The sequence below is a fragment of the Enhydra lutris genome, unplaced genomic scaffold (genome assembly GCF_002288905.1).
Source record: "Enhydra lutris kenyoni isolate GAN:26980312 unplaced genomic scaffold, ASM228890v2 scaffoldscaffold24, whole genome shotgun sequence".
In the NCBI taxonomy this organism is placed as follows: domain Eukaryota; kingdom Metazoa; phylum Chordata; class Mammalia; order Carnivora; family Mustelidae; genus Enhydra; species Enhydra lutris.
The window spans coordinates 27008328-27033698 of NW_019154108.1; the positions used below are offsets into that span (position 1 = coordinate 27008328).

Sequence of the window (25371 nt, forward strand, 5' to 3'; positions counted from 1 at the left end):
ACAGATCAGGAAAGCACCTGTTTCCTAATGACATGCATCATTCCTAACGACTTGACATGACCCAACTTTGTAACTTCTGACAGTCTAATAGGCATAATTGATATTTCACTTTCTAGATGAATTTCTTTAAATAATAACAAGTTTGAGTTTATACATCTCATCTATGCTTGTTAGCCTTTCAGGTTGCCTTTTTCTGTAAATTGTCTGTTCACATCATCTATCTTTCTATCAGACTTCCTGTGCTAAATAAGTAATAGCTATCATTATTTGAGCTTTTGACATCTTTATGTCTTTCCTTGCCTGTGGGACACAAAAATACTCTTCTATACATACCTTTATTAGCTTTCTAGATTTTTCTTATATTTAGTCTATTTTCGATATTATAGTATTAAGATGCAGTTTTCTTTGTCTTTGTATGTGAGCCAATTTCCTCAACGTCATTTACTAAATAATCCATCTATTCTCCATTAATTTGTGGTGTTTTACTGTTTATTAAGCTCCCATATGTACATGAATCTATCTCTGAACTCTGAACTCATATTGTAGTCCATGGTCTATTTATCTGTTCTTTTGCCAACACTACATTGTATTTTCATATCTGTTACTTAATATCTTAACATTAATCTCTCCATAACTGATAAAACAAAGAATTGTTTTACCTCACTTTTCTTTTTCGAATTCGACATAGCTCTTTGGTGACCTTTGTTTTTCATAGAACAAGTTTATCAAGTTCCCCAAAAGAAATCTCAACTTGAATTTAGACTGGAATTGCAATAGATGTATAAAGTAATTTGGGGACAACTGACATCTTTAGAATACTAAGTCATCCCTTCTAAAAATATATCTCTTCTTTTATTCAAATCATCTTTGTGTTCTTTCATAGGACTAAGTATTTCTCTATAACGTTATGCTCTTGGCTCATTTCTAAACATTTTATAATTTCTTATTGCTTGACGACTGGTATCGAACTTTAAAAATTATTTTCTAGTTGGTTATTGCTGATATGGGAAAATGCTATGGATTTTTGTATATTTTTGTATATTGATCCTATACCAGCAATCCTGCTGAGCTCTTTTATTAACACAAATTATCTATTATTTCTGTTAATATTTTTAGGTAAATGTTTTATATCATTTACAAATAATGATAGTTTTTATCTATGTATTTCTAATCCTTATGCCTCTGATTTATTTAATTTTCTTTCCCTGTCACTTTAACTGGGACCTCAAGAACTATGTTCAGCTGAACAGTGGTACTAGGTAACTTTGACTCATTCTCATTCTTAAAAGGAATGCTTAGTGGCAGCTTCATGTTGCATACTTTTTGCTAAGTCTTCATTATTAGACCTCCTTTTGATGGGGAAAAGAAACAGCTATTTAAGCTTTTCTAAAATAAAATAAATATATAATTGGCTAATCTTAAATAAACCAGGATAATATTCGCTTAGATTTGAAGTTTAAAACATTTAAGTCACAGAATTTTCTTCTATTTGAAGCTAAGAGTTTTTATGATAAACTTTGTTGCTAAACACTATCCAATGGCTTTTTTCTGCGTTGGTTGAGTTAATTATATAATGTTTATCCTTTATCTTAATAACGAGATGAAGTACATTGACAGAGGTTTTTTTTATACATTTCTTTACATTCCTAGGAGAAATTTCACTGAATATTTTTTTTTAATGCATGGCTGGGTTTGATTAGCTAAAATTTCATTTAGCCTATTTACATCTACAATCATAAGTGACATTGACCTATACATGTTTTCTTGTGTGTATACTTCCTTACTGAGTTTTTTGAAATTCACGTTTCATTAGCTTCATTTAAAAGAAAAATCTGGGCAGTGTTCATGATTTTTTGTACTCTTTCTGGAATAACTTTCAGCAGAACTCATCACTAAAACCACCTGGGGATATTTTGTTGTTGTTTTGGTTGTTTCTCTTTGTTTTTTTTAGGAACGTGAGATGTTTGACTGGTACTTCTACCAAGATCTTGGCCAAGGTATTGGTTTCTAGCCAAGGTCTTGGTTTCTTCTTGCACCAGTTGCAACTCTTTCTAACCTTCTAGGAATTTATTTCACCTGAGTCTTAAATTTTAATAGAATAAAATTCTTCAAGAGATTTTAATCTTTACTCTATCTGCAGCTCTTTTTCCTTTTTCATTTTATTTTTGTCAGCTTCTCTCTTTATTTCCTAATCAGTCTTATTAATATTAATATTTTCAAAGAACCAGCTTTTGGACTTAAGATCCATGTTCATGTTTCTTTGTCCCTATTGATTTCTTAAATAGATCAGTAGGTCTCCCTACAGCAATCCAGGTACTTGAGCATGTTCTCAAATCCCTCTGGGCTCCTCCTCACCCCCTCACTCACCTTCTCCCCCCCAACAAACCCTGCTTAGATTTGGGCTGTGGGTTGCTATAAATAGGCTTTCTTTTTTTTTTCTTCTTTTATGGTAGTCTTTTATTTAAGGCAAAAATAAGACATTTTACTCAAGTATTTAATCACTTTTACTTTTTAGAACTTTAACATTTGTTACTCTTCTGAATTGTGTTCTTACTCTAGATTTTCCATAAAGGATTTTGTAAGGCAAATCCTCATGAAATCTCATATGCCTAGAGCATTTTTTAATCATACCCTCACATTTGAACTGCAGTGTGATCAGAGGTATAAAATGCCAGGTTCAAATACTTGTTTCCTTCATATTTTAAAGTATTCAATTGTCTTTTTATATCCAATGTTGCCACTGAGAAGTCTGATGTCAGTCTGATCTGTGTTCCCCCTGGAGGTGGGCTGCTCTTTCTAGAAGCTTTTAGAATGTTTTCTTTCTTTTTTACAGTCTTCCACTTCACTATATGTTTTGGGGTTTGTTTTTCTTTTTATCCTCAGTCTGACACTCTGAAAGCCCTGTAAATCAGAGGTGTTTTATCTTTAATTCTGAGACATTTATCTTCATTATTTCTTTAAACCTTTGTTTTTATTTCCCCCTTTTAACACTTCTTTAGCTAGATGTTGGAATGTATATTCTCTCCTCCAAATCTCTTAACTTTGTCTTTATGTTTTCTTTTCTTTATCTTGACTTAGTCTTTTCAGAAAGTTCCTCAATCTGATCATCCAATTCACTCATTTGTGTTCAGCTGAATCTGAATCCCCCATTCATCCCATCCGTTGTGTTCTTACCTTCAACTATTACATTGTTCATGTCTAATAACTCTACTAACTATTCATAATTTTTGTTCTTTTTTCATATTGTTAATATCTTGATATGTCACTTTTTTAAGGAAGTAAGGAAGGATATTAACAATATGTTAATATTGTTAAGCTGACAGCTGCCAGTCTGATCAATTAATGTGCCTTAGAACTGGGTCTCCTGATATAAATGAATCCAAGAAATAAGGCAAATTATGTCAGAACATTTCTCTATCACGGTGTCTTCAGCTGATCTTTGAAAGGAAGATTCAGAAGTTTATTTCGTTTACCCATGGTGGGCAGAAGGCAAGTGGTCTACAGAACTTGAGGACCTTCCTCAGAAATGCTTCAAATAAAAGCATCCACATTGTCTATTGTTCAGCTGATTCTCCATTCCTATTACATCCTTAAAAGTTTTTGTCACCTCTCCAGCCAGACTCCCTCTTGAATGGGTCTTACCTCCAATCTTACCCCCATCAAATTCATTCTCCACCCCACAGAAAGAATAATCTTTCTAAAAACTTGAGCTTAAAGTCCATCAGTGATCTCTTCAATTCTGTAGCCTGCCTGAGAAGGTTTAACTCCTTAAATGGAATGATCCTGTCCCTGCTTACCTTCCTGAGGTTCTCCTTTATCCACCCAACCCAGTTTCTGGCTAACTCTGCAGTTTCCCAAAATAGGCCATGCTTTTTGTGCTGACTTGGGACACCCTTCCCCCACCAGTCTGTAGCTAACTTCTACAGATTACTTCTAACTTCCTAAAATAAGAAGTGCTTTCTGATTAGCACTTGCTAATCCTGTCCCATCCCAAGCTCTGCCGCTCACCCTACCCTCATCAGCACCAAATTCACCACATGCCCACCTCCACATTTTAATAGTTCCCTCTGTTTATCTCTTTCCCAGAGCACTTAGAACTTGGGGTTATAATTGTCTCTCCCACCACAGTGTGAGCAATCTGAAAGATGGGACTGTATCCTTTCATTTTTTTATATTATCTCTTAGCCCAGTATTCAGAACCCAACAGATGCCCCCCATATGTTTGTTGAATAAATACATAAAAGAATAGACAGGTAAATGAATTAGAAGATGCTACTAAAGAGACTAAAGTGGTAGGTTTTCACAGCCCATGTGGGGCAAACAAGTAACTTTGCCCTGTCCATGACCTCAAACTGTCCTCCACAAACCTGCAAGCAGAAACCCACTTCTGGGAAGAACAGCCTGAGCACTGGTGACCAGAGGCAGTCACCTGTACTTCCGTGGAATAGCATACTTTGCTGTGTAGTTACAGAGATGTGCACAGGCTGTCCTCAGAGGGAAATCCTGGCATCATGGCTTTGGTCCTGATGCTAAGGCCAGAAGAGAGGGCAGAAGGCAGATGCTCTCCAAAGCCATCAACTCTGGCCATTTTAAAGGCTACATCCAAGAATACAAACAAGTAAGGAATAGGGCAGGGACTTTCCTTCACTCCCAGCTGGCTGAGGGTAATCTGATTGTGCTGTGTGTCACGTAGCTCACTTCACTTCACTCTACACTCGGCCTTCAGATGCCCAACACAAACCAATTTCTGAGCAGTTCTTCCAGTGAGTGCCTCAGTCCTGTTGATCTCACAATTACATCTAGAAACACTTAACCACGAGACACTTCAGTGTACTGATCACTAGGCATTGCTTTCCTCTTAACCTGGCAATCACCACAGCTTGTGTTTAAACAACAACAACAACAACAAAAACAACAAGAACAACAACAACAAAGCCTCTTTGTCAGGCCAGGCCCCAGTTACTGTACAAAAGGAAACAAAAACCTTCCGGTTTTGCTCTTGGTCCTAAAATTTCTGCCTTCAGAAAAATTATTGGAATGATCTACGTTAGGGTGAAATGTGAGTTTCTGATTATATTAGATGGCATAACATCCAGAGAGTTAGGGATGCCTGAAATCTGTCCCGACAATGTCCTATGAATGTTGAAATCACAGTATCCACACAAGGAACCCAGCAGAGTAAGAATCAGTACATTCTTTATTATTAGCTAAGCCAAGGTCTAAGAACTCTCAAAGCAGAATTTAATAGGAAAACTGGAACACAAGGTTTAAACTCAAGAATAAACAGAATCTCTTATTCCCTCCCTTTACCGTGCCACCCTGTCTAAATCAGGGGACCAGCCTGCTCAAGACATACCTACTGGGGGCACATGGGTGGCTCAGTCAGTTAAGTGTCTGACTCTTGATTTCAGCTCAGGTCATGATCTCAGGGTTATGAGATGTAGCACCATGTTGGGCTTTGTTCTCCAGGGGAGTCTACTTGAGGTTTTCTCCCTTCCCCCATGTTCCCTCATGGTCTCTCTCTCTCTCTCTCTCTCTCTATTTTTCCCATAAATAAATAAATCTTAAAAAGAAAAAAAAAAGACATACCTACTGGGAAAGACAGGAAAGGAAAGGGAAAGAAGGAAATAGGGGAGGGCAGGAGAGACAGACAGACTAAGAATTCTGTCTAGAGTCACTAGAACACAGGACCTAAGCAGAGAAAGCAGACCACCAGGCCCCTCAGGGGCATAGTCTAGCTTACCGATTCCACCTCTTGGCCTCTTTGAGAAGAGGAAAATGTACCAGAGAAAGAGTGGGGTTCAAATCTAGCTGCTCTTCAGATTCATCTGGGGAGATCTGGTAAGACACTGATCCCCTGCTATCCCTCAACATTCTGACTTAGTTCATCTGCCACAGAACTCAGGAATCTGAATTTTAATAAAGTCCCCATTTGGGAATTAGTGAGCCTCTGCCTCCTCTCATCTGATGAAAAGGAGTAATGATCTGATTGAGGACCTATAGTGGGAGGCAAAACTCTGGTAATACTGAGGGCTGGAGAAGGGTTGAGAAGAGTGGTTTCATGGTAGATATGTCTTCTCCAAGTGCCCAGGAGGTAAAAATCCCAGTTGTTGCTCCTGATATTCTACGCAGGCAAAATGTTTATTGATTGACTTTCCAATAATGCCACAGATTAAATCAAATCTAGAAACAACCAGGTGGCCTCCCAACTTGTCAAAGGTAAGACAAGTGTACCCAGCAACCATGCACCAGACCTGAACACATCTGATGAGCTCCTCCACCAACCAGCCCAGTGTGGGGGCCCAGAAAGATGAAAACACAGCCCTTCCTCTCCCAGGGTATAGTCTGGGAGCTTCATCTCTCCAAACTTTTGACACCACTTAAATCCACTTTTTTCTTAAGTTGATTTTATTCCCATTTTCTGACTTAAAAAAAAACACGAATTCCTTTTTTTATATGACATTCTTTCAGGTATCTAAAAAGGTCTCCAGGGCAGGCCATCTCAACTACTATATTTGTTTTTCGTAGGTTTACCTTTAAGACAACTAAATGTGTTTGAACCTTTTGAAAGTATCAATAACTTAAATATTAAATAATCATCAAGATGAAGAAAATCGTAAAACATCATTTACTTACCTATTCTAAAGTTTGGTTTGGTTTTATAGGTGTATTTGTTTTTTTTGTTTTGCTTTTTGTTTGTTTTTAAAGATTTTATTTATTTATTTATTTGTCAGAGTGAGAGAAAGAGGCAGGCAGAGGGATAAGCAGGCTCCCTACCGAGCAAGGAACCCAATGTGGGACTTGATCCCAGGACCCTGAGATCATGACCTGAGCTAAAGTCAGAAGCTTAACTGACTGAGCCACCCAGGCATCCCTTATAGGTATATTTGTTATAATTTGATGTTTGGGGGAAGATGTTCTGTTGGGAACATCCTAGATACTGGGGGGGGGGGGGGTTGTGAGTTCTGGCCCCTTTAAGGAGTTAAATCGATTAAGAAAAAAAAAAGGACTATTTAAGAATGAGCTAAAGCACAACATTTTGTGCTAATCTCATAAAATGAGAAAGTCAGCCAATGAAAGAAGAGTGGAGAAGGGAATGCAGACAGGCAGGTTGCTGCAGAGACCAGGTGGAGAGAAAGGCTTGGGAGCCAGGACATCATCATGGTGCTCCCAGTGTAACAGGGAGAGGGAAGGAGCTCACTTCCACCTGTCCCCTGACACATAACTGTGACCACTAGGAATACGTGGGTTTAAGAATTCTGTCAGGCTTTAGGACGTGCTGCAGATGAAAGTTTAGAGCTTTCCTGCAGCTACTTCAGAAAACCAGTTTGGAGGATAAAGATGTTTAATTTGAACATAGAACTTTTTGAGGTACCTTTAGCCTTTGGGATGCCTGTAAGATAAATACAGACATCAATTAATTCCCTGCTGTATGGATAGATATAACTCCTGTAAACTGTATACATGTTATTCCTTATTTAGCCAAGTGCAGGGAGCACTTGACTTGGGGTCTCAAAACTTGAGTTCAACTGACCTGTGGAAGCTATGTGATCTTGCTGAGTGCAGTTTCCTTTTCTGCAAAATAGTGATCTGTCTGATCTATAACAATCTGCCTTTCTCTTAAAGTTTCTTCCAAGAATTAAATAGAAATAAAACACACCTTCTCTAGTACAAGTTCTATAGAAATGTATTGTTACTCCCTGCTGCAACTGTCTCTGAAGTAGGCAGTGCCCTTGTTCTAAACTACCTTACGTGGGAGCAAACTTTGACCATGGTATGGCAGCAAGCTGGACAGTCCCTGTGCTAAGAGTTCATAGATCTACTAAACCCTGACGACTCTTCCTAACACAGGATGATCTGTTGACCAGGGTGTTCAAGGAGGTCCACTTGCTCAGACCTCCCTCCCCCACAGCTGACTCCAAGCTGCCCTCCAGCACACCTGTAGTGTGCCGGTATCGCCACTAGGGGTCACTGTAGTGACTGACACGTGAGGTCCCTACCCAGCCTCCTTCTAACTGCTATAGTTCAAGGGTTTAAAACAGAATCAGCCTCATTTCATTGACCCTGAACATCACTGCATGCACAGATCACCCAAACCACTTCTCCTTACATGGCAAGCTCTCCCTTTTACTTGCTCTTTCCACTCCTGCAGTCCAGAAATCAGCTCCAGTGGGATCTCTGCTTCTTGGCTTGCCTGCTAAGCATTAAAATTTGCCCCGAAGCTAAGCTCTTCAAGATACATGATTTAAGCTTCTCTTTTAGCTAATTAGATATTGTCCTACAAATTGGGCTGTTCTCTCTGAAATATGAACAGCAATTTATTTCCCCTGCCCTTTCCTTAAACTTAAACTGAACTGTAAAACATGGCCATTTGATTGTTTAGTCCAATCAGGAGATTGTTTTGGGCAAGGAATAGAGATCCATCTTCTTGCTAACTCCGAGCTTGTGTAGGCATTCCTTCATGCTGTTGTGAGGATGGTGGAAGGTTTTGCTTAATACCTGTCATCCCTTTGAAAGGTGGGCCCTACTGGGGCGCCTGGGTGGCTCAGTTAGGCATCCAACTCTTGATTTTGGTTCAGGTCATGATCTCGGGGTCATGATATCGAGCCCCATGTTGGGCTCTGCACTCAGCATGGAGTCTGCTTGAGATTCTTTCTCCCTCTCCCTATGCCTCTCCCCTGCTCCTGTGCGCACTCTCTCCCTCTCCAAAATAAATAAAATATTTTTTAAAAAAGGGGGGGAGGGGGAGAAAAAGAAAGGTGGGCCCTACAGTGATCTATTGTGGCCCATGCATCTGTAATAATCACCTGAGTAACCCCACTAGCTACATTAACACGCTTTCACCCTTCATGGGGGGGGGGATTTTTTATTAGCCCCGTTTTACTGATAAGAAAACTGATACCCAAGGAAGTCAGGCCATTTGCCTAAAACCAAACAAATAGGAAGGGAAGGAACCAGACTATGAACCCAGGTCCTTGGTCCTTAGATGCCCCCAAACTGTATATTGTTCGCGTAATCCAACATCAGTTAGAGGGGGGAACACAGGATGATGTGGGGTCCCCACACAAGGCTTGAGATCCAGTAAAGATTTCTTACAGCTCTTGATGAAGTACCACAAGGCCGTTTACAACCTTGTCCAATCCAAGATGTCATTACACATTGTAGGAGAAAGGATCCTTTCTGGAAACTGCCTCTTTTCCTATGCAGGGGGCCGGGTGTTTCCTCATCCTCAAGACTGTGCCCAGCATTTGATGAATGGAGACACTCTGAGTGGGGTTTACACCATCTTCCTCAACGGAGAGCTAAGCCGGAAGTTACAGGTGTACTGCGACATGACCACCGATGGGGGTGGCTGGATTGTAAGTATCTGGGACTGTTCTCCACACTCACAAACATCCTCGGGGTCTGGTCCATCTGGCTTGGTGTCTGTGGATCCAAATTTCACCATCCTCTGGCCAGTCTTCATCCATCTTCCACCTGTCCATGGTGGGGTTCGTCCTTGCCTCTGGGCCCTTGCTTAGCAAGGCAGTCATGGGTTTGGCCAAGCACTGGAACAATTAAGCATATCGAGGCAGCAGTGGCCTGGCCCAGTGAAGGGGCCCCAGGAATACTGTTCCTTCTGTACAATAGTTAATGCAGGAGGGTGCCAGGGAGAGGGAGGAATGGCTCTGATAGGCCTAGGACTCTTGCCTGCTGAAAGATGCAGCTGTAGTCAAGGAGCAGAGAGAGTGGGTCCTCTGCAGAAGGAGGGGAGCCTCGATGGGGAACTCTATGGGATGACTGCATATGGGGAAACCGATGAGCACGGATAGCCATCTCTATTTACCAAGCCTACCCCTGTCCCCATCTTCCCTGGCCTCCCTGGCTCTTCCCCAGTGCTGCCACAGCCTTCCAGATGCACCAGCAGTCAGGAAAATAAGAGACAGCCTCCCTCCACAGCTAATAGGACAACACCAAGAGAAGAGAAAGAACAGTGTCCTAAATGGCCCCAGCTAGCGGTGCAGCCCGCTTTGCGTATGGGAGAGTTCCCTCAGCCTGACCCTAAAGGAGCCCAGCATTCGCTCCGTCACTGCACGCACACACAGCCCCCCAGACCTCCCGCGGTTCCCCTCTAGCGCTGTGAACACACAGCACTGGATTTTTCTTGGTGCAAAATGGATAGATTTTTAATGGAGTTAAATGGTGGCTGTGCTCGTAAGCTACTCTGGGGAGGCATTCTCTTTTATGTTTCTGACATATTTGTGCCTCCTTCTTAAAGCATAATTGGAAATTGAAGCTGAGGCTGATGCATTGGAGGTTAAATGAAATTAGCACTTAAACAGCTCGGAAAAATGAATGATATGCAGTTGCTTTGCCTGCAATAGGATGGTGATAGCTACTAGCTGATGTGGGTCGGTCCTGTTCTTTTGGTGAGAAATGCTTTCAACTGCCCTCGGTGCTGCCAAAAGATTCATTTGAGAGCCAAGCCTATTTCCCCTTGCCTGGTTGGGGGCTTGAGATGGATTCTGAGTCCTTTCTGCATTGCAGGGGTGCAAATTAGTGTCAAAGGCACACCCTGGCCTATTCTTCAGGGACCTCCACACTTCCGGAGGAGAGCTCTGAGCATCTCTTACTACGAAAACAGCCGTGTGGATACCGAGCTCTGTACAGCAATGTTCCTGATCTGAGCATCTTTCTCCTGGCGGCTGGAAAACTCAGTTACAGCGATTTTACTCATGAGGGTTTATTTTCTTTAGCATCACATTGTTTCCTCTCCTGTCTCCCCCAACAGGTGTTCCAGAGACGGCAGAACGGCCAAACTGATTTTTTCCGCAAGTGGGCTGAGTACCGTGTCGGCTTCGGGAACCTGGAGGATGAGTTTTGGCTGGGTAATCCTCCTTCATGCTTTCCCTGGGAATCCTGCTCCGGGTCTTTGTCCACCTCCTTCCTTTCTGTGTCCATCTGGGATGATCCGAAACGCCGTGTCTGTTGAGAAGTTGACAGCTCGTGAATTGCTTTCAGTACCTCTTGCTCTGTTTGGCTCCGCTATTGATCTGTTTTTATCTTATTGTGGTGTTTTCTTCTTTGCTCTGTCTCTTCCCATCCTCATTAATAGTCTCTTATGCTGATGGGTCTTGACATGAGGCAACTACAGAGGAAGTGAGCTGTCTGGTGGGGGAGGGGGTGCAGGACACAGCCAGCTGGCCGGTCACCTCTCAGATGCTGGGCACCTGCCAGGCAGCCTGCAGGTCGGGAGAGAGAGGAGGCAGTCACCCTGCCCCAGCTCCCCGGAGGAATCTTATTGCCTGACTTGGCAAGGGAAGAGAAAAATGAAAAGCGCCTTTGGGGTGTCCTGCCATCTCCCAGAGGTCTGACACAGGCGGGAGGTGCAGATTGAGAACGGAGCTGGCGTGAGAAGGTGAATATCCAGGTGGTGGCGGGAGTGCCAACCCCGGAAAGCAGTAAATGGATTACCTGTGTCTCCACCTGGGTTAGATTTTCATAGTGAAACATACAGGGAGGCAGGGGGAAGGGCGCATAACTGACTTCCCTGTTTGTGGTCTCCTCCCTCTATCCCGGTCCCTACGTCATCTGGGCCTCACTGTCTTTCTTCTGGACACTCACACGACAGCTCCCTACCTGACCTCCCTGCCTCCGGGACTACTCCATTGTCCACACGGCGGTCTTCCTCATGCCCGAAATCTGAGCTGTGGTTAACCCCATTTATAAACCCTTTCAGTGACGCCTCAGTGCCACCAGGAAAGCCAAACCCCTTCGCTGAGGTACAAGACCCTTCCTAATCTACTTCTGAAGCCTGCTCCCCACCACTAAGTCCCCCACACCTCCCACCTACACTCCCCTACACATGCCAGCACCCAGCTCCAAACATTCAGAATCATTAATGCTTCCTCTGCAAGGAATGCTCTCCCAGCCCACCATCCCCCTACCTTGTACATCTTGTTGCCTGTCTGTGTATATTCAGAGACCCAGATACACTCTTCGTCCTTCACAGAACCTGTGCTGCCCAGTTTTCTCACCCTCTGCCTATGGGAGAATTGGCCACTCCCTCTTTTGTGGGGCCCAAAGCACAGTGTCCATTTTCTTTCTGTCCCTCTTGACTGTACCATGGAAACTTCTTTCAGAACTAGGACCACATCTTGGCCATCTTTTAGTCCCCCTGCCTGTTATGGTGCCTGCGATGGTAGGTGCTTAAAGCGTAGGCACCGATAGGTCCATCAATGATAAGAATTTATCGAGTACCTATGAGAGGCTCAGAACTGTGTTGGCTGACGTAGGTAATGAAACTATAAGATAAGAATATTGAGAGAGAAGTCAAGTGCAGAGGAAGTATTTTTACCTTCTAGGAGATGGCACACAGCTTGGGGGACAAGTACAATGCACGTAGATCAGGTCCCTGGCACCCAGGGCTCGCGTTCCCCAGCCCTCAGCCTCAACTGTGCACTGATCCCACGATTTTTGCATTATCTGTGAAGTAGCTGAACTGTCTTGTACTTACATTTTCTCTGTATCACTTGCTTTATTTAATTAAATCGACTGTTTTGTGAAAGAAACTTCATAGCATTTCCCAAAATGGAAAGCTAGTTATCATGTGCCAAAACAAAAAGGAGCCTTAAAAATTCATACAAGGAAAACAAAACAATATTAATATTATTAAATGACAGCTAAATACACGGGCCCCAAGCCTGATGTTGCTGCTGGTGGTACAAATGAAGGTTAGCAAGCGTTGGGTGTTTTCACCGCCAAGTACTGGAACCAAACTGAGACTGGGAGTTGAGGTTAGGATCTGAGTTAAGGTTTCTCCTTTAACTATGAAGAAAGAAATAGGATTTGGAAATAGCTTTCTCCCTGTACGTTTAAGGTTATTTCGTCCTCATTCCCAAAGTATTTCTCCTATCATGAGAGATACCATCCCATGCTGAGAAATACTGTACCAACCGATGAACGATCTACGAGAAGGCACAAATACTCGGAGAGGGGAGGGGTCAGCTTTGTGGAGGAGGCTCTGGGCGATCCATGACTAAGAAGAATGCAGGAGGGAAGGGGACAAGAAAAGAGGAAAGGCAGGGATTTTTCTGACATGTGCAAATGGGACAGGAAAGAAACTACCGAACCAGAGCAAAGACGCAGGGCAGGGAAAGAGGAAAATGAGGTTAGATGGGTTGAATAAAAGCACATTATGGTACCTAAAGCCAGGAAGGGAAGTCTTGACATAATGCCATAGTAATAGGGAGCCAGTGAGGGCTGCTGAATCAAGGCATGGCCTGGTGATCTATAGTTCGGCAGCAATACTCAGGTTCAGGGTAACTATGACCCATGATTTATATCCCAAGTTGGGTTCCCCAGAAGCAGAGCCAGAGACATTCTTTTTCAAGGGATTTATTGAGGGAGTGGTCTCAGGAGTAGGGGAATGGAGGAAGCGAGACAGAGCAGAAGACACTATGCAAAAATGCAGTTTGGGTGAGAGGTTATCTTTGGTCTGATCCTCAGGGAAGGTCTGGAGCATGAATTGCTCCTCAGAGTTGGTCCCCAGTAGGACAAGGGGATGGTCTTTCATACCCCCTACATCAGGCATTAATGTAGGTCTGCTTCAAGGCACGGGGAAGAGAGAATGTAGCTGCTAAAGGGGAAGTAACTCCTGTTTGGTCAAAGGCAATTATCCAAGAAGAAGGCAGCTGTGAGCTGTTAGCAGCCAACACATCTAGCAGCTGGGGGACATGCCCACCATTTCTGAAGGGTATCCAGGGCAGGTACCCCCAGGATCTACTAGATCCACACAAACACAAGTCTAGGGTAGGTTGTGGGTCAGCAACCTGGTGAACAGCAAACAGCCCTCAGCCCTCAACTTATAATCAAAATGAAGCTTTAAATCTCAAACAGGATAGGGAAGCAGAAGGATGCAGGTGGCCTCCAGCCAATAATAGCACCTGTGTGGATTTCAACCTCTTCTTCCACAACGAGATTAGCCTAAGTAATCTCTAAATTCCCTTCCATTGCTTTATTCCTTTATTCTCATCATTGCATCCTCTGATAGATATCAGATATGACAGCAAAGCAAGAGGACCTCGGTTCAGTAGGCAGATAGAAATCAGGAAGACTCAGAGATCACCAGCAATGCAAGGTGATTGGTTCAAAGTCTGGACAGTTAGGTCAAAATCAGGAAGTCCCAGAGTCCAGCCAGCCAGAGCAAGCGGACAAGGGAATATATACGAGAAAACATCACCAAGGAAGATGCGGGCTCACAGAGGCTTTGCACGTTACAAGAATCTATTAAACCAAGGTCCACGAAGCTTAGAGCCCAAAGGGAAGCAGCTCGGTGAAAATAACCACCCAGAAGACCAGTGCAGAGAGGGGCAAAGCAAACTGTAGCAGGTGGATTAAACAGAAAGGAACCAAAGTCAGAGGGCAAATGGCAATATCCCCTGACCTGGCTGTGGGAGCCCCAGGAGGGCTGGAAGCTGAGAAAGGGCAAGGCAGTATAATGCAAGGTGAACAGAATCCCTTTTGCAGGCTGCTAGGCGATGATAGGAGGTCTGGCTCTCCCGGGCCCCTAGCGCCCATCCTGAACTCCCATCCTGAACTCCTCTGATCAGTGTTTCTACCTCTGGCTTCCTACCACTCTCACCAAACGATTCACATCCATGTAATACATCTTGTCATTTTCACCCAATGCCGCGGTTTGGAGTGGAAGGTGGTAGGGGAAAGGACCAGGAATCCTGAGGCTCAAGGTTTGTGTGCTACAGAGTCAAGACAGGATGTTAGGACCCCTGAGCTGACATGGGGGCAGGGAGGGGGCCACCCATCAGCAGACCAGGTCTTGTCTTTTTGCGGGAGGAGATTCTGAATCCGGCAGGGTCTGTCTGATAAATGACCTGAGAAGGGCTGATGACAAAAGCAATCCAGATCCCCCTGCCCCTCTGCAACATCCATTGTGAGGCCACAGTCCCATTCAGCCCCATTTCCCCCCATTTCCCAAGCCGCTGGGACCGGGCCCCCTGCATCCTCCGCTCTTCTCCACAGGGCTGGACAACATACACAGGATCACGTCCCAGGGCCGCTACGAGCTGCGCGTGGACATGCGGGACGGCCAGGAGGCCGCCTTCGCCTCCTACGACAAGTTCTCGGTGGAGGATGGCCGAAACCTGTATAAGCTGCGCCTCGGGGGCTACAACGGCACTGCAGGTACCCTGGCCGCCACCCCCCCGGACCAAGCCCCCAGAAACCCCACGGCCGCTGGGCGGGCGGTAGGACCAGCGCCCCTGCGCGGTCAAGGCCTGAACTTCACCGGGCGGCGGCAGCACCCGGAAAGCCTGCGAATTCCCTGCCAGCCAAAGAGCAGGGGCGGAGGGAGGGCTGGGAATCACTGGCGCTGGTCCCTCCTGTCCCCAACCACCCAGGTCACCTGAAACCAATGCCTCAGGATTTCAGTTTCCTCATCTGGAAAATCATAATAAGGCTGCCAGCCCTACTTCACAGAGTAGTAAGAAAAAGATGCAATCGATGCAGCAAAAGTAATTTAAAGTTAAAAAAAAAAAAAAAAAGCACAGGGTGAGGGCAAAGCATTATTTTTCTTGTCTAGATTAATCAATATGGGCTCTTATCCAACGAGTGCATAATCATCTACTTTCTGGCAAGAAATTTCCTCCTGCAATGACATCCAGGAAAACCATCTTGCAACTAAGGGAAATAAAGCAGACCCCTCCATATTCTGAGGGGGCCCCCCTCCCCTCAGCAGTCATCATAACACCTTTGTCGGGTGCAAGCAAGAGCCCTGGAAAGATCCTCCTCGACCACGTTTCTTCTCATTCCTCCACGAGAACCAAATACATGCTCGCGTTTCCTGTATAGATTTTTATGACATTTCGACTAAGTAGAACAACCGTGTCCATAAGCTCTGTTGCATTAACAGTTTTATCAGAACGTAATATGCCAGCCTGTTTCTTAGGCTTTGCCAGTCTGTCTCCTAGGTTCTATTATAGCACATTTCATAAAAACCTGTTTTGCCAAACATTCTACTCTTTGGTACCTGGAGTTATTGGTCCTTTCATTAACTCCAGTGTAAGGGCTAAACGCTAGTCTGTAATTTTAGCAGCATTTTCATGACTCTTGGAATTAAGAAGATCATCGAGGTGCTGCCCTTCTGATTACTACACCTGTCCAAGTATTTCTCTTCTCACCCAGGTATTGTTACTCTGCAGGAAGACGTGCTTCGTTCTTGTTTATTTGGAGATCGTTCCTGTCGGTGGTCAGTCAGGTCCGCCTGAGGTGCCCCTCACGGTGGCTCCAATTTACTACACTTTGGGCATAAAAGAGCCATTGAAATGGAGTGTATTAAACAAGATGTCAGACTAAATCATTTAAAAAAAAAAAAACTGATACAATCAACTCCCTAAGATTAGAATTGTGTCTATAGAAAAGCAGTGCTTATTCTTCCCACAGGAAGAAAATCAAGCTTTGCCCCTTGCTCCCATGTTCCACCTTCCTCCCCCCTCTTCATCCGCTCCAGGCCTCTGCTTCTCCCTGCCTGCCCCCTCACCCCATGGGCCCAGCCATGCTGCCTTTACCACAGCTCCGTCTTGCTACCGGGCCCCATGAAGGGCAGGGCCATGGGACCGCATTCTACTCTCATGTCTCCTAGGCAAATCCTGCCAGCAAATTGACCAATCATCATGAATTAATTGCAGTCCGACCCCTCTCTTCAAATATTCAGTTCATCTTCCTCAAATGATGAAAACCTGGGCTTATATGGACTGCCCTCTTCTCTGGGTAACTCCACTCAGTGGTTGTTCTTTCTAGACCAGAAGGTCTCCAGTGGGGAAGAGCCCATCCTCTCTTTCTGGCATTCACCATTGCCCAATTCCCCTGGCCTTTATCTTGACTTGTTGCTCATTTTATTGGCCCTACTGGCAACTATCCGTCCTATGGCCTCCAATTCATGTTCATCCCTTTCTCCTGTCCCCATTTCTCAAGGCTACAAAAATCTAGGTCTCTCATCAAGACTCTGACCAGAGTAGAACTGAAAACTCCAAATCAAGTTATCAGTAAAAGGTCGTTGAGCAACCCCAAAAAGGTCATTGTGCAAGTTACAGGGACTCGAAACAAGCATAAGACATGACCTCTGCAAGAATGAAACAGCTTTTTTCAAAAAAGAACCATAAAAGAAATGGTACTCACTTCCAGCTTACCAGGAGCTCATTGGCCTTGGAAGGAGCGACATCTGGCTTGGGTCCCAATGGCAAGGAAGGCAAACTCTGGAAGAGAAGTCATGGGAGAAGCAGTTACTGTGGAGGGAGGGCAGGCATGGAGAGCCTGGCTCCCCAGGGCAGAGTGTGAGTTCAAAAGAAACAGAAAGAAGATTGGCAGAGTAAGGGCCCTAAAACCAAGGGAGCCGTGTGACTATGGTGAGCAGTGGGGAGCCATGGTAGGTCCTGAGTCTTTTGGATTTGGGGGTTTTAGGAAGATCAATGTGACAGCCTTAAACTGGATAAAGTAAATCTGAGTAAAGAACAGAGACCTGCTGGCAGCTGCTGCATTAATCCTGGTAGGAGATAATAGGAGACTTGACTAATATCAGGAATTAAGAGAAAGGTATAAATCTGAACAGTGGTTTGAGAGAGAAAAACCAAGACTTGGACGATGCACTGAATATATGAGGTGGTATGAGGCAGAAATGGGAAGGGAAGCCAGATTGGGGGAGGAGATAAAGACCAATGCTGGGATCTATCCAAGACTGCAGCAGGCAATATCAGAGAGGAAGCGAGAGAGCATTGTTGTAGGGCAGTAGTGGAGAGCAAATTCTAGATTACAGAAGGACGAGCTGGAGATGAGAAGATAGGAGGTCGTCAGAGCAAGAGTGACCCATGGTAAAGAAAGGGTCACTAGAAAATAGGATTAATCCAAGAAGTTTTAAAGCTAAAGGATATGAATATGATTTAGGATTAGAGGAGGTGACTATGCTAATAAATACATATTTTTATGTATATGTATATATATATATAAAAGTATATTATTTATCTTATTTTTTTCTTTTTCATGTATATATACATGAAAAAGAAAAAAATAAGCTCTATTTTCTGCCTTCCTCTGGACCTGGAAGAAATGTGACTGAGTTTCATAGAGGCACCTGGGTGGCTCAGTCACTTAAGTATCTGCCTTCAGCTCAGGTCATGGTCCTCAGGGATCAAGCCCCACGTGGGGGTCTCCCCACTTGGTGAGGAGTCTGCTTCTCCTTCTGCCTCTGTCCCTCCCCCCTGTTCAAGCTCATTCTCTTTCTCTCTCTCTCAAATAAATAAATAAAATCTTTTAAAAAGTGAGTTTCAGGTAGTAAGATTAGCTCTCAATGGACACAAAACCAGATTTCTTGGAGCCTGAGAAGAGAAGATGAAAAGGATGGGACAGAAACATGATATGTTCAGTTGGGGATCCAACTGACGTGAGAGAATCAGGCTTTCTCAGAGAATAAAGATCATCCCCTCAGAGTAAGCCATGGTGGGAAGCAGTGGAGGCATTCTTGGACACGATTAGGATTTTCTTATCATGCTTTCTCCTGTGGACAGGAACTTGAGCTTGCTGAGATCCCTCTTTACATGTGGCACCAAGTTCTGAATGTGGGGTTTTGGGTGAGGGTTGACCAAGCTTAAGAAACTGTGGAGAAGGCCAGGCTATGGATGCATGGTGGTAACCCAGATTGACTCAAGTCACCATGGCTCATCACTGTGTCCTCTGGGGACAAAGGAATCATGAATGTGGGTGCCCAGTGCAAGCCTAGAGGGAAAAGACAGGGGTGTGAAGTGGACTGAGTGGACAGAGCTCTGAGCAGAAGGTCAGAGGAATGAGGAAATGAGTTGCAGAGAGCAGCAAAGAAGCAGCTGACCCAGGGGGTAAGGTGGAGTAAAAGTTCCCTACAGCCCAGCTGAGGAAATGCGTGAGAACGAGATGAGTAAATGGAAGGTCCCTTAAGGGCAGGCTAGGTGTGTTGTTAGTGGGTCAGATGTCCAGACAGTCCTGACAAAAGAGGAACAAATGAGATGCCCTTATGAAAGCATCTTTTTCTTTATAGGGGACTCCCTCAGCTATCATCAGGGACGCCCTTTCTCCACAGAGGACAGAGACAATGATGTTGCCGTTACCAACTGTGCCATGTCCTACAAGGGGGCCTGGTGGTATAAGAACTGCCATCGCACCAACCTCAATGGGAAATATGGAGAGTCCAGGCACAGTCAGGTAGGTGAAGCTGGCCGCCATCTTGAATGACCCAGGGCTGTGGAACCCACCGTCCCTCGGCTTTATGTGTTCGACGCACAAGTTGGTCTTACATTTCCCTCTGTAAAAAAAATAAATAAATAAAAGTCAGTCTTGAGAATGGACTATTATGAAGAGGAAAGGAAGGCAGGTCCTGAGATAAGAGTGGGACAAAGCAGAAGCCAGAGGAGAGAAAAAAAAGCATCTGGACTCAGAACTTAGAAGTCACCCAGAAAAGCCCTTGACTACCGGTACATTCCATTCATTTCATTTCCTCATCTTAGCCATTCCATGGAGAGCTTATCAAATTTAGGGACAGCTTCACAGGTTCAACCTCATCTAAAGAAGGGTACCAGGAAAGGAGAGATCAGAAAACCAGTGTCAACTGGACTAGGTTTCTCCCTTAGAGACTACAAGTCCACAGGCTGAGCTGGGAGATAGGGCGACCAACTGGACCATCTGGGACTTTCCCAGTTTTAGCACCCCAAGGCCAGCAGCCAGGGAAACCCCTCCCTCCTGAGCCAACCAAGATGGCTGGTCACCACAGGCAGAAACTACCTGACTCTCCCCTCAGGAGTGAGCAGTCAAACACAATCATTCTCCACAAGATGATCCTATACTATTGGGATTTTGAGATTCAGCACCGATAACCGGTGCATGCAAATCTTAAAAGCCAAAAACATAAAGCTGGCAGTAAGACATAACCTGATGAACACTCGGGCCACAGCACGCTTAAAAAGAAAAGCTGGAGAAAGACCCAGCTCCTTCGACCCTATAGGGAGCTGGACTGCAGAGCTTCCCGTTAATGGAGAATGACTAATCCTCATCTTAGATTCCCCACTCCTGGTGTTCTCCCTCTTTTCAAGCCGGGTGTTCCACCTGGGGGGAGGTGGGGACCTGACTTGCTTGTCTTCCTCCTTCCCAGGGGATCAACTGGTACCACTGGAAAGGCCACGAATTCTCCATCCCTTTCGTGGAGATGAAGATGCGCCCCTACAGCCACCGTCTCACGGCTGGGAGGAAACGGCGGTCCTTGCAGTTCTGAGCCTTGGGCGGCCGCGGGCCAACTGACCTTTTCTGTCATTTGTTTGTATTTTATAATATGAAACAAGGGGTGGGGGGTAAGAGTACTGTGCTTGGCAACGTGGGAAGGGTGTTGGAGGAAGCAGGATATAGCTGTTCGTGGTGTCTGCTGTCCCGGGCCTGGGCCTCTGTCTCCGTGCTCCCTCCCACCCAGTCATCCTTAACCTTCCCCTCCTTTCTCACCGAGGAGGGAAAGTCTGGAATGTTTTAAAGAGACCAACTGAAAGGCAAGTCCTGGAGTCAGATTGCTATGGCACAAGGCCTTCTTTTCCTGGACACCTAGGAGCTGCCCTTCACTCCCAGGTAATCGTGCTCTGGTCACTGCCTTGGATGGCCAGGTTCTCACAGCAGCCCCCGGGAGAAGCCTCGAGAAGAGAGGTCTGCCAACAATACCCCTTCAGAGGAAATAGATTAACCTCGCCCCATCCCAACAACCCAAGTCCTTTTTAATGGGCCAAAGATTTTCATCTTCTGACACTCTTACCAGCCAAGTGTCCTATGACCTTTTAAGAGCAGCCGTCTCCTTCCCAGCCCCAGTCAGTCCTGTGCCTCCGTCCATCCTACCTTTAGACCCCCATGGCCCCACAAGCCCAAGGCATTGTCCACACCTGGCCCTGGGCTACACAGTGGCTGTGTTCCCTAAGGGTCATAAGTCACTGCCCCCTCTCTTAGTTCGGCCAGGCAGAACTTCTCTGTGGACGAAAGGGGGAGATGGTTGTAGGTTGAGCCCTTTGGGGTCAGACATTGATGAAAGGACAAAAGTAGAAATCAGGGCATCTGCCATTTGAGATTACAGGTCCCTTGGGAAACACAGATTTTACCTAGCTCTATTTTCTTATCTCTGGTCCTATTTGTCATGGATTTTTTTTTTCCCTGAATTGCAAATGGAAGGCCTCATTTCTGTGTTCAGCCAAGCTCTCCTTAATGTGGGTGGCTTAATAAGGGTCAGAAGAAGAAGTTATATGACCAGCCAGCCGTTCCCCTGACTGATAATTCCTGGAAAGAGGAGAAATTCGGGGGAGAGGGGGAGGGGCTGTTTTTGTTTTTTTGCTCTTTTTTGGTCCTGTGGGAAATAGGAATGACCTCTGTAATGAGTTGACATCATGAGAAGCCTTTCTCCATCTTCTTTTATTATTCTGCCTCTGAGAGGAAAAACGAAAAGTGCCAGAGGAAATTACATCTGGAAATCCAAAGGTGAATAGGGGACGACTGTGGGCCTACCTCCAATTTTATGAGATGTGCTCTCTTCACTACCATGATTTGATTTTTAAGCCCAAGAGAGCGCAAGACTCTAGAAACCATGACCCTTTGACTTCTCCAAACCCAATGTCAGCGGTAGCTATCCCTGCGGCATCTACCAAAAGCCACACCCAGCCCCCCGGCAGCCCCCCTCTGTTCCCCTCCCATTCCTCAAGGCCCCACTTCTGTTTTCTTTAATGCCCATGATTAGCCAAACCAGGACATTTTGCTCTGTCCCCAACCAGTTGCCGGAAGAGCCTGAGAGTTGGCAGTTTCCTGATGGAAACAGCTACGCTCTAACCCAGCTCTGATTCCCAGGAGAGGACGGTCACGGGGGCTGCTGATCACACTTTATACAGATGATGTTGGCTGCCACTAGCCACAGGCGCCCTGCCACAGCAGGCCTCCAAGGCCTTGCCCACGCCTCCGTGAGGCTGTGACTGACAAACCCGGGACATGAGACATGGAAGCCACTCTCAGGTCAGCATGGGCTTCAAAAGGAACTAGGAGAAGGAGGAAGAAAGAGAAACAGTCCTTTTAAGAAACATATAAATTCCAGTGAGATTCAACTAGGAGAGTGGGATACCAATGAAGAGTAGGGAGCACACTGCGAGGAAGCTGGGGACTAAGCTAGAGGCTGCCTCCGCCATGTTGTTTGCTCTGTGACCTCATCAGGGAGGTTGTTTTTTCTCTCCAGGCCTCAGTGTCCCCCCTGTTGAATGGAAGCTTGGACTAGAATGGCTACCATCTTCCTTTCCGGTTTTGATAGTCACTGATGCTGGTTTCTGATCTGGAAATCTAAGTAGAAACTGGCATTGATGAGAAAGCATGATTAAGTAATGAAAATTCACCAGAAGTTCTGCTTTGTTAGGGAGGGAGGAAGGAAGGAGAAAAGATTCAGAAGTCATAAATGAAACACACACACACACACAGGAAAAAGCACTGCAGAAAAGGTAATGCCAAGTAAGAGACCAAATTCATTTTGCTTGTAAAAGCAGAGACCGAGGGCCTGAGTGGTGCCAGCACAGCCTACCTCATCAAGGGAACTGAAACGAACAGAGATTACGATTCCTTGTATGGTCAATTCAGGTGAAAGCCAGGAAGTATTGGTGGAAACCAAAACCCGCGTTTCATGACAACCATTTTACCCTATGGAACATTTTTATAAATATTATCAGCAACATTGACTGAATTCATTTCAAAAACGTTTAAAGCAAGAAAAGGACTTTGAAGATTAGCTCACCCAACCTCCTATAAAAGGATGTATAGATTCCTTTTACTAAGTTGAGTGTTTTTCTCACGAGCTTTTACCATCTTCAAGAGACACTGTGCCCCGTTCTCTCCCCAAGATCCACAATCAACTAAACTCAAAGCTTCTTTACTGATTCCTGCTTATCCTGTTCCTCCAAATTTGCGTTCTTCCCAAGGGTGGATCCGGCAAATGACATTCACAGAGCACTCGCCTACGCACACCTCTTTCCCTCAAGGGACTCCTGGGAATAGAGGCAGCCCTGCCCAGAGGCAATTTAAGCGCAGGATTAGGATTTAATCCCAATCCTAATCATAGGCATTTATAAGCAAACAAAACCTACCAATGACTACAACAGATCCACTGCCTAGATCCAAGATCCAGACAGTTTTTCCTTTTCTCATTTCCCCATCAGATAAAAATAGTTCCCAAATGAGTAACTCAGGGTCTCCAGGGTTCTTTCTGGAAGGGGGGGGGGGGGGGGGGGGGGGGGGTTGGGGGTGGAGACCACAAATCTGTGGAAAATTCCTTCAGGCCTTTAGACGGGATTTTACTGGAGGAGGGAGACTTGCTAGGTGTGGCCACAAGGTGGCGATCACTCCCCCTCAGTCGGCGCAGGTAACTATGAAACCGGGTGGGGATTGAGCACAGCAAGCCCCTAGGGGTTTCCGGGAGAACTCACACCAAACCAATTTTGGGGAAAACCAGCCAACTAATTTTCACAAGGGATTGAATTGTTAAAGAACGACAACAAAAATGGCAGCAAGGAAATGCAGAGCAAACTTCTATAAGTAGTTAAATGCCCCCTACCCCTCAGCTACCAGCTCCCCCATGGGCTGCCCCTCCCCCCGCAGGGGTAAGCCACCACCCACCCCGTGCCCTGGAAACCAGCCAGCTCCCTGCACACTGAAAACTGTTATTTTAAAGACAAACCTGAAGAACCAAGGTTGCCAATGAGCTCAATGCCAAGCCAAACAACCCTAATCACATTTATACTTTTAAAATCCGGTCCCAGCACAGAGCTGTAGATTAAGGGACACTAGTTCATTATGGAATCGTTTGAAAGAGCTCTTTTCAAAGCATCAGATGAGAAAAAGTGGAATGTGAGCAGTATAGATGTGCCAAGTGGAGGAGGCTGTAACAGACAAGCCCATGACCCGGCCTTGCAAGAATTCTGGGGCATGAAAACACTTTTCTTCTTTCTTCTTTCTTTTCTTTCTTTCTTTTCTTTCTTTCTTTCTTTCTTTCTTTCTTTTTTTTTTTTTTTAATTTTAACCTCTGCCCAGAATTTCAGGAAAGGTAGAACCACTTACTCAGGGTCCATGCTTGCTTTCGATCACCTGATTCCCATTCAATCTCATTCCTACTTCCTTTTCTTTCCCTCCAAAGCAGAGACTCTACTTGTCTCTCACTGCCTAGTCCTAAAACTTTGAAAAGGAAAATTCAAACTTCAGTTTAGTTACAAGAATCCCATAGAAGATGGAATAATTTGTTCATGTGCTTCAAACTTGCCAAGGCCTCGGGACCTCGGAGGCGGTGTGGGGGAGGTCTGCGAAGTTTGGGAGTCTGCCTCTTCCACAAAGCTCCAGATGCCCATAGCGGCAGACTCGGCTCCACCCAACCTCCCTGGGTGGCCCGTCTTTCTCCAAATAGCAGTGACAGAGAGGTCCCACGTTCAGGAAAGGCGAGACCCGGTGCTGGCTTCTGGGTGATTCCTGTAGCCTCTCTCTGGCTAGACCTCCGGGTCCTTTGGCCACATTCCCGAACATCTTTGACTGAATGCTCCCCCATGCTTTTGTGACTTCCATAGCCCCGCCCCACCCCACACAAGTGTGACCAAGCTTCCCTCAACTGTACTCCAGCATTTTGGCACCATGGGGCCAAAAGAGAATTCACAGACCACATGAGACCTCCAAAAGCAAGGAGGGAAAAAGCTCTAGTACACTTTAAGTGGGCGTGTGGTGTAGCTACAGGTCCATTTGAAAAAATGGCCCTGGTCCATCCTGATGGCAGCCCCATTACATACCCTGATGTCTGTTCTGTGTTCTTCAGGCTTTGAGAACTAGCAGGGAAGAAGAAAACATAAAATATAAAACCTTAAAAAATTAAATAACAAAATAAAAGAAGGGGATGGATGCTTGGAGACTGAGAGCAAGCCCTCTACCAATGGCCCGTGATAGAAATACCGAGAACAAGGTCTAGGGACCTGCCTCAGTTCCTTGAGTTCTGGTCTCACCTCCCACCAGACAGCTCCTGTCAGTTCACCCACTTCACCAGAGGAGAAACTAAGGCCCCACAGGCCTGTCACTGCTGAAAACGAGAAGCCAAAAGGCTCCCTTGGCTTGTTCAACCAGTCCTGCCTGGACCTCACTTATCCTTCACGGCACTTGCAAGCCTGATTTGTCATCTCCAGCATTTCTGATTAATTTTTCAAGGTCACCCCTTGCCTGAAGCATGACTTCATTGCACCTGCAGCACTTCATTGTCCAAATGTCCTTGGAAAACCTCACAGTCTTTGGACAGACAGTGTTGCTGTCTTCTGCAGACCGGAAATCCTCCCT

The 25371-nt window shown here is 45.2% G+C and overlaps 1 protein-coding gene across 1 annotated transcript in view; it reads left to right on the forward strand.

Moving 5' to 3' along the window:
* The window catches only part of LOC111150683 (tenascin R), a 200689-nt gene extending 180405 nt beyond the window's left edge, over positions 1-20284 (forward strand). Inside the window, exons 20-24 of the mRNA XM_022508231.1 lie at positions 9208-9359; positions 10772-10868; positions 15019-15180; positions 19058-19221; positions 20165-20284. Of these exons, the coding sequence (XP_022363939.1) occupies positions 9208-9359; positions 10772-10868; positions 15019-15180; positions 19058-19221; positions 20165-20284 (695 nt within the window). The remainder of the gene's footprint in view (positions 1-9207; positions 9360-10771; positions 10869-15018; positions 15181-19057; positions 19222-20164) is intronic.
* The last annotated feature ends 5087 nt before the right edge of the window (positions 20285-25371 follow it).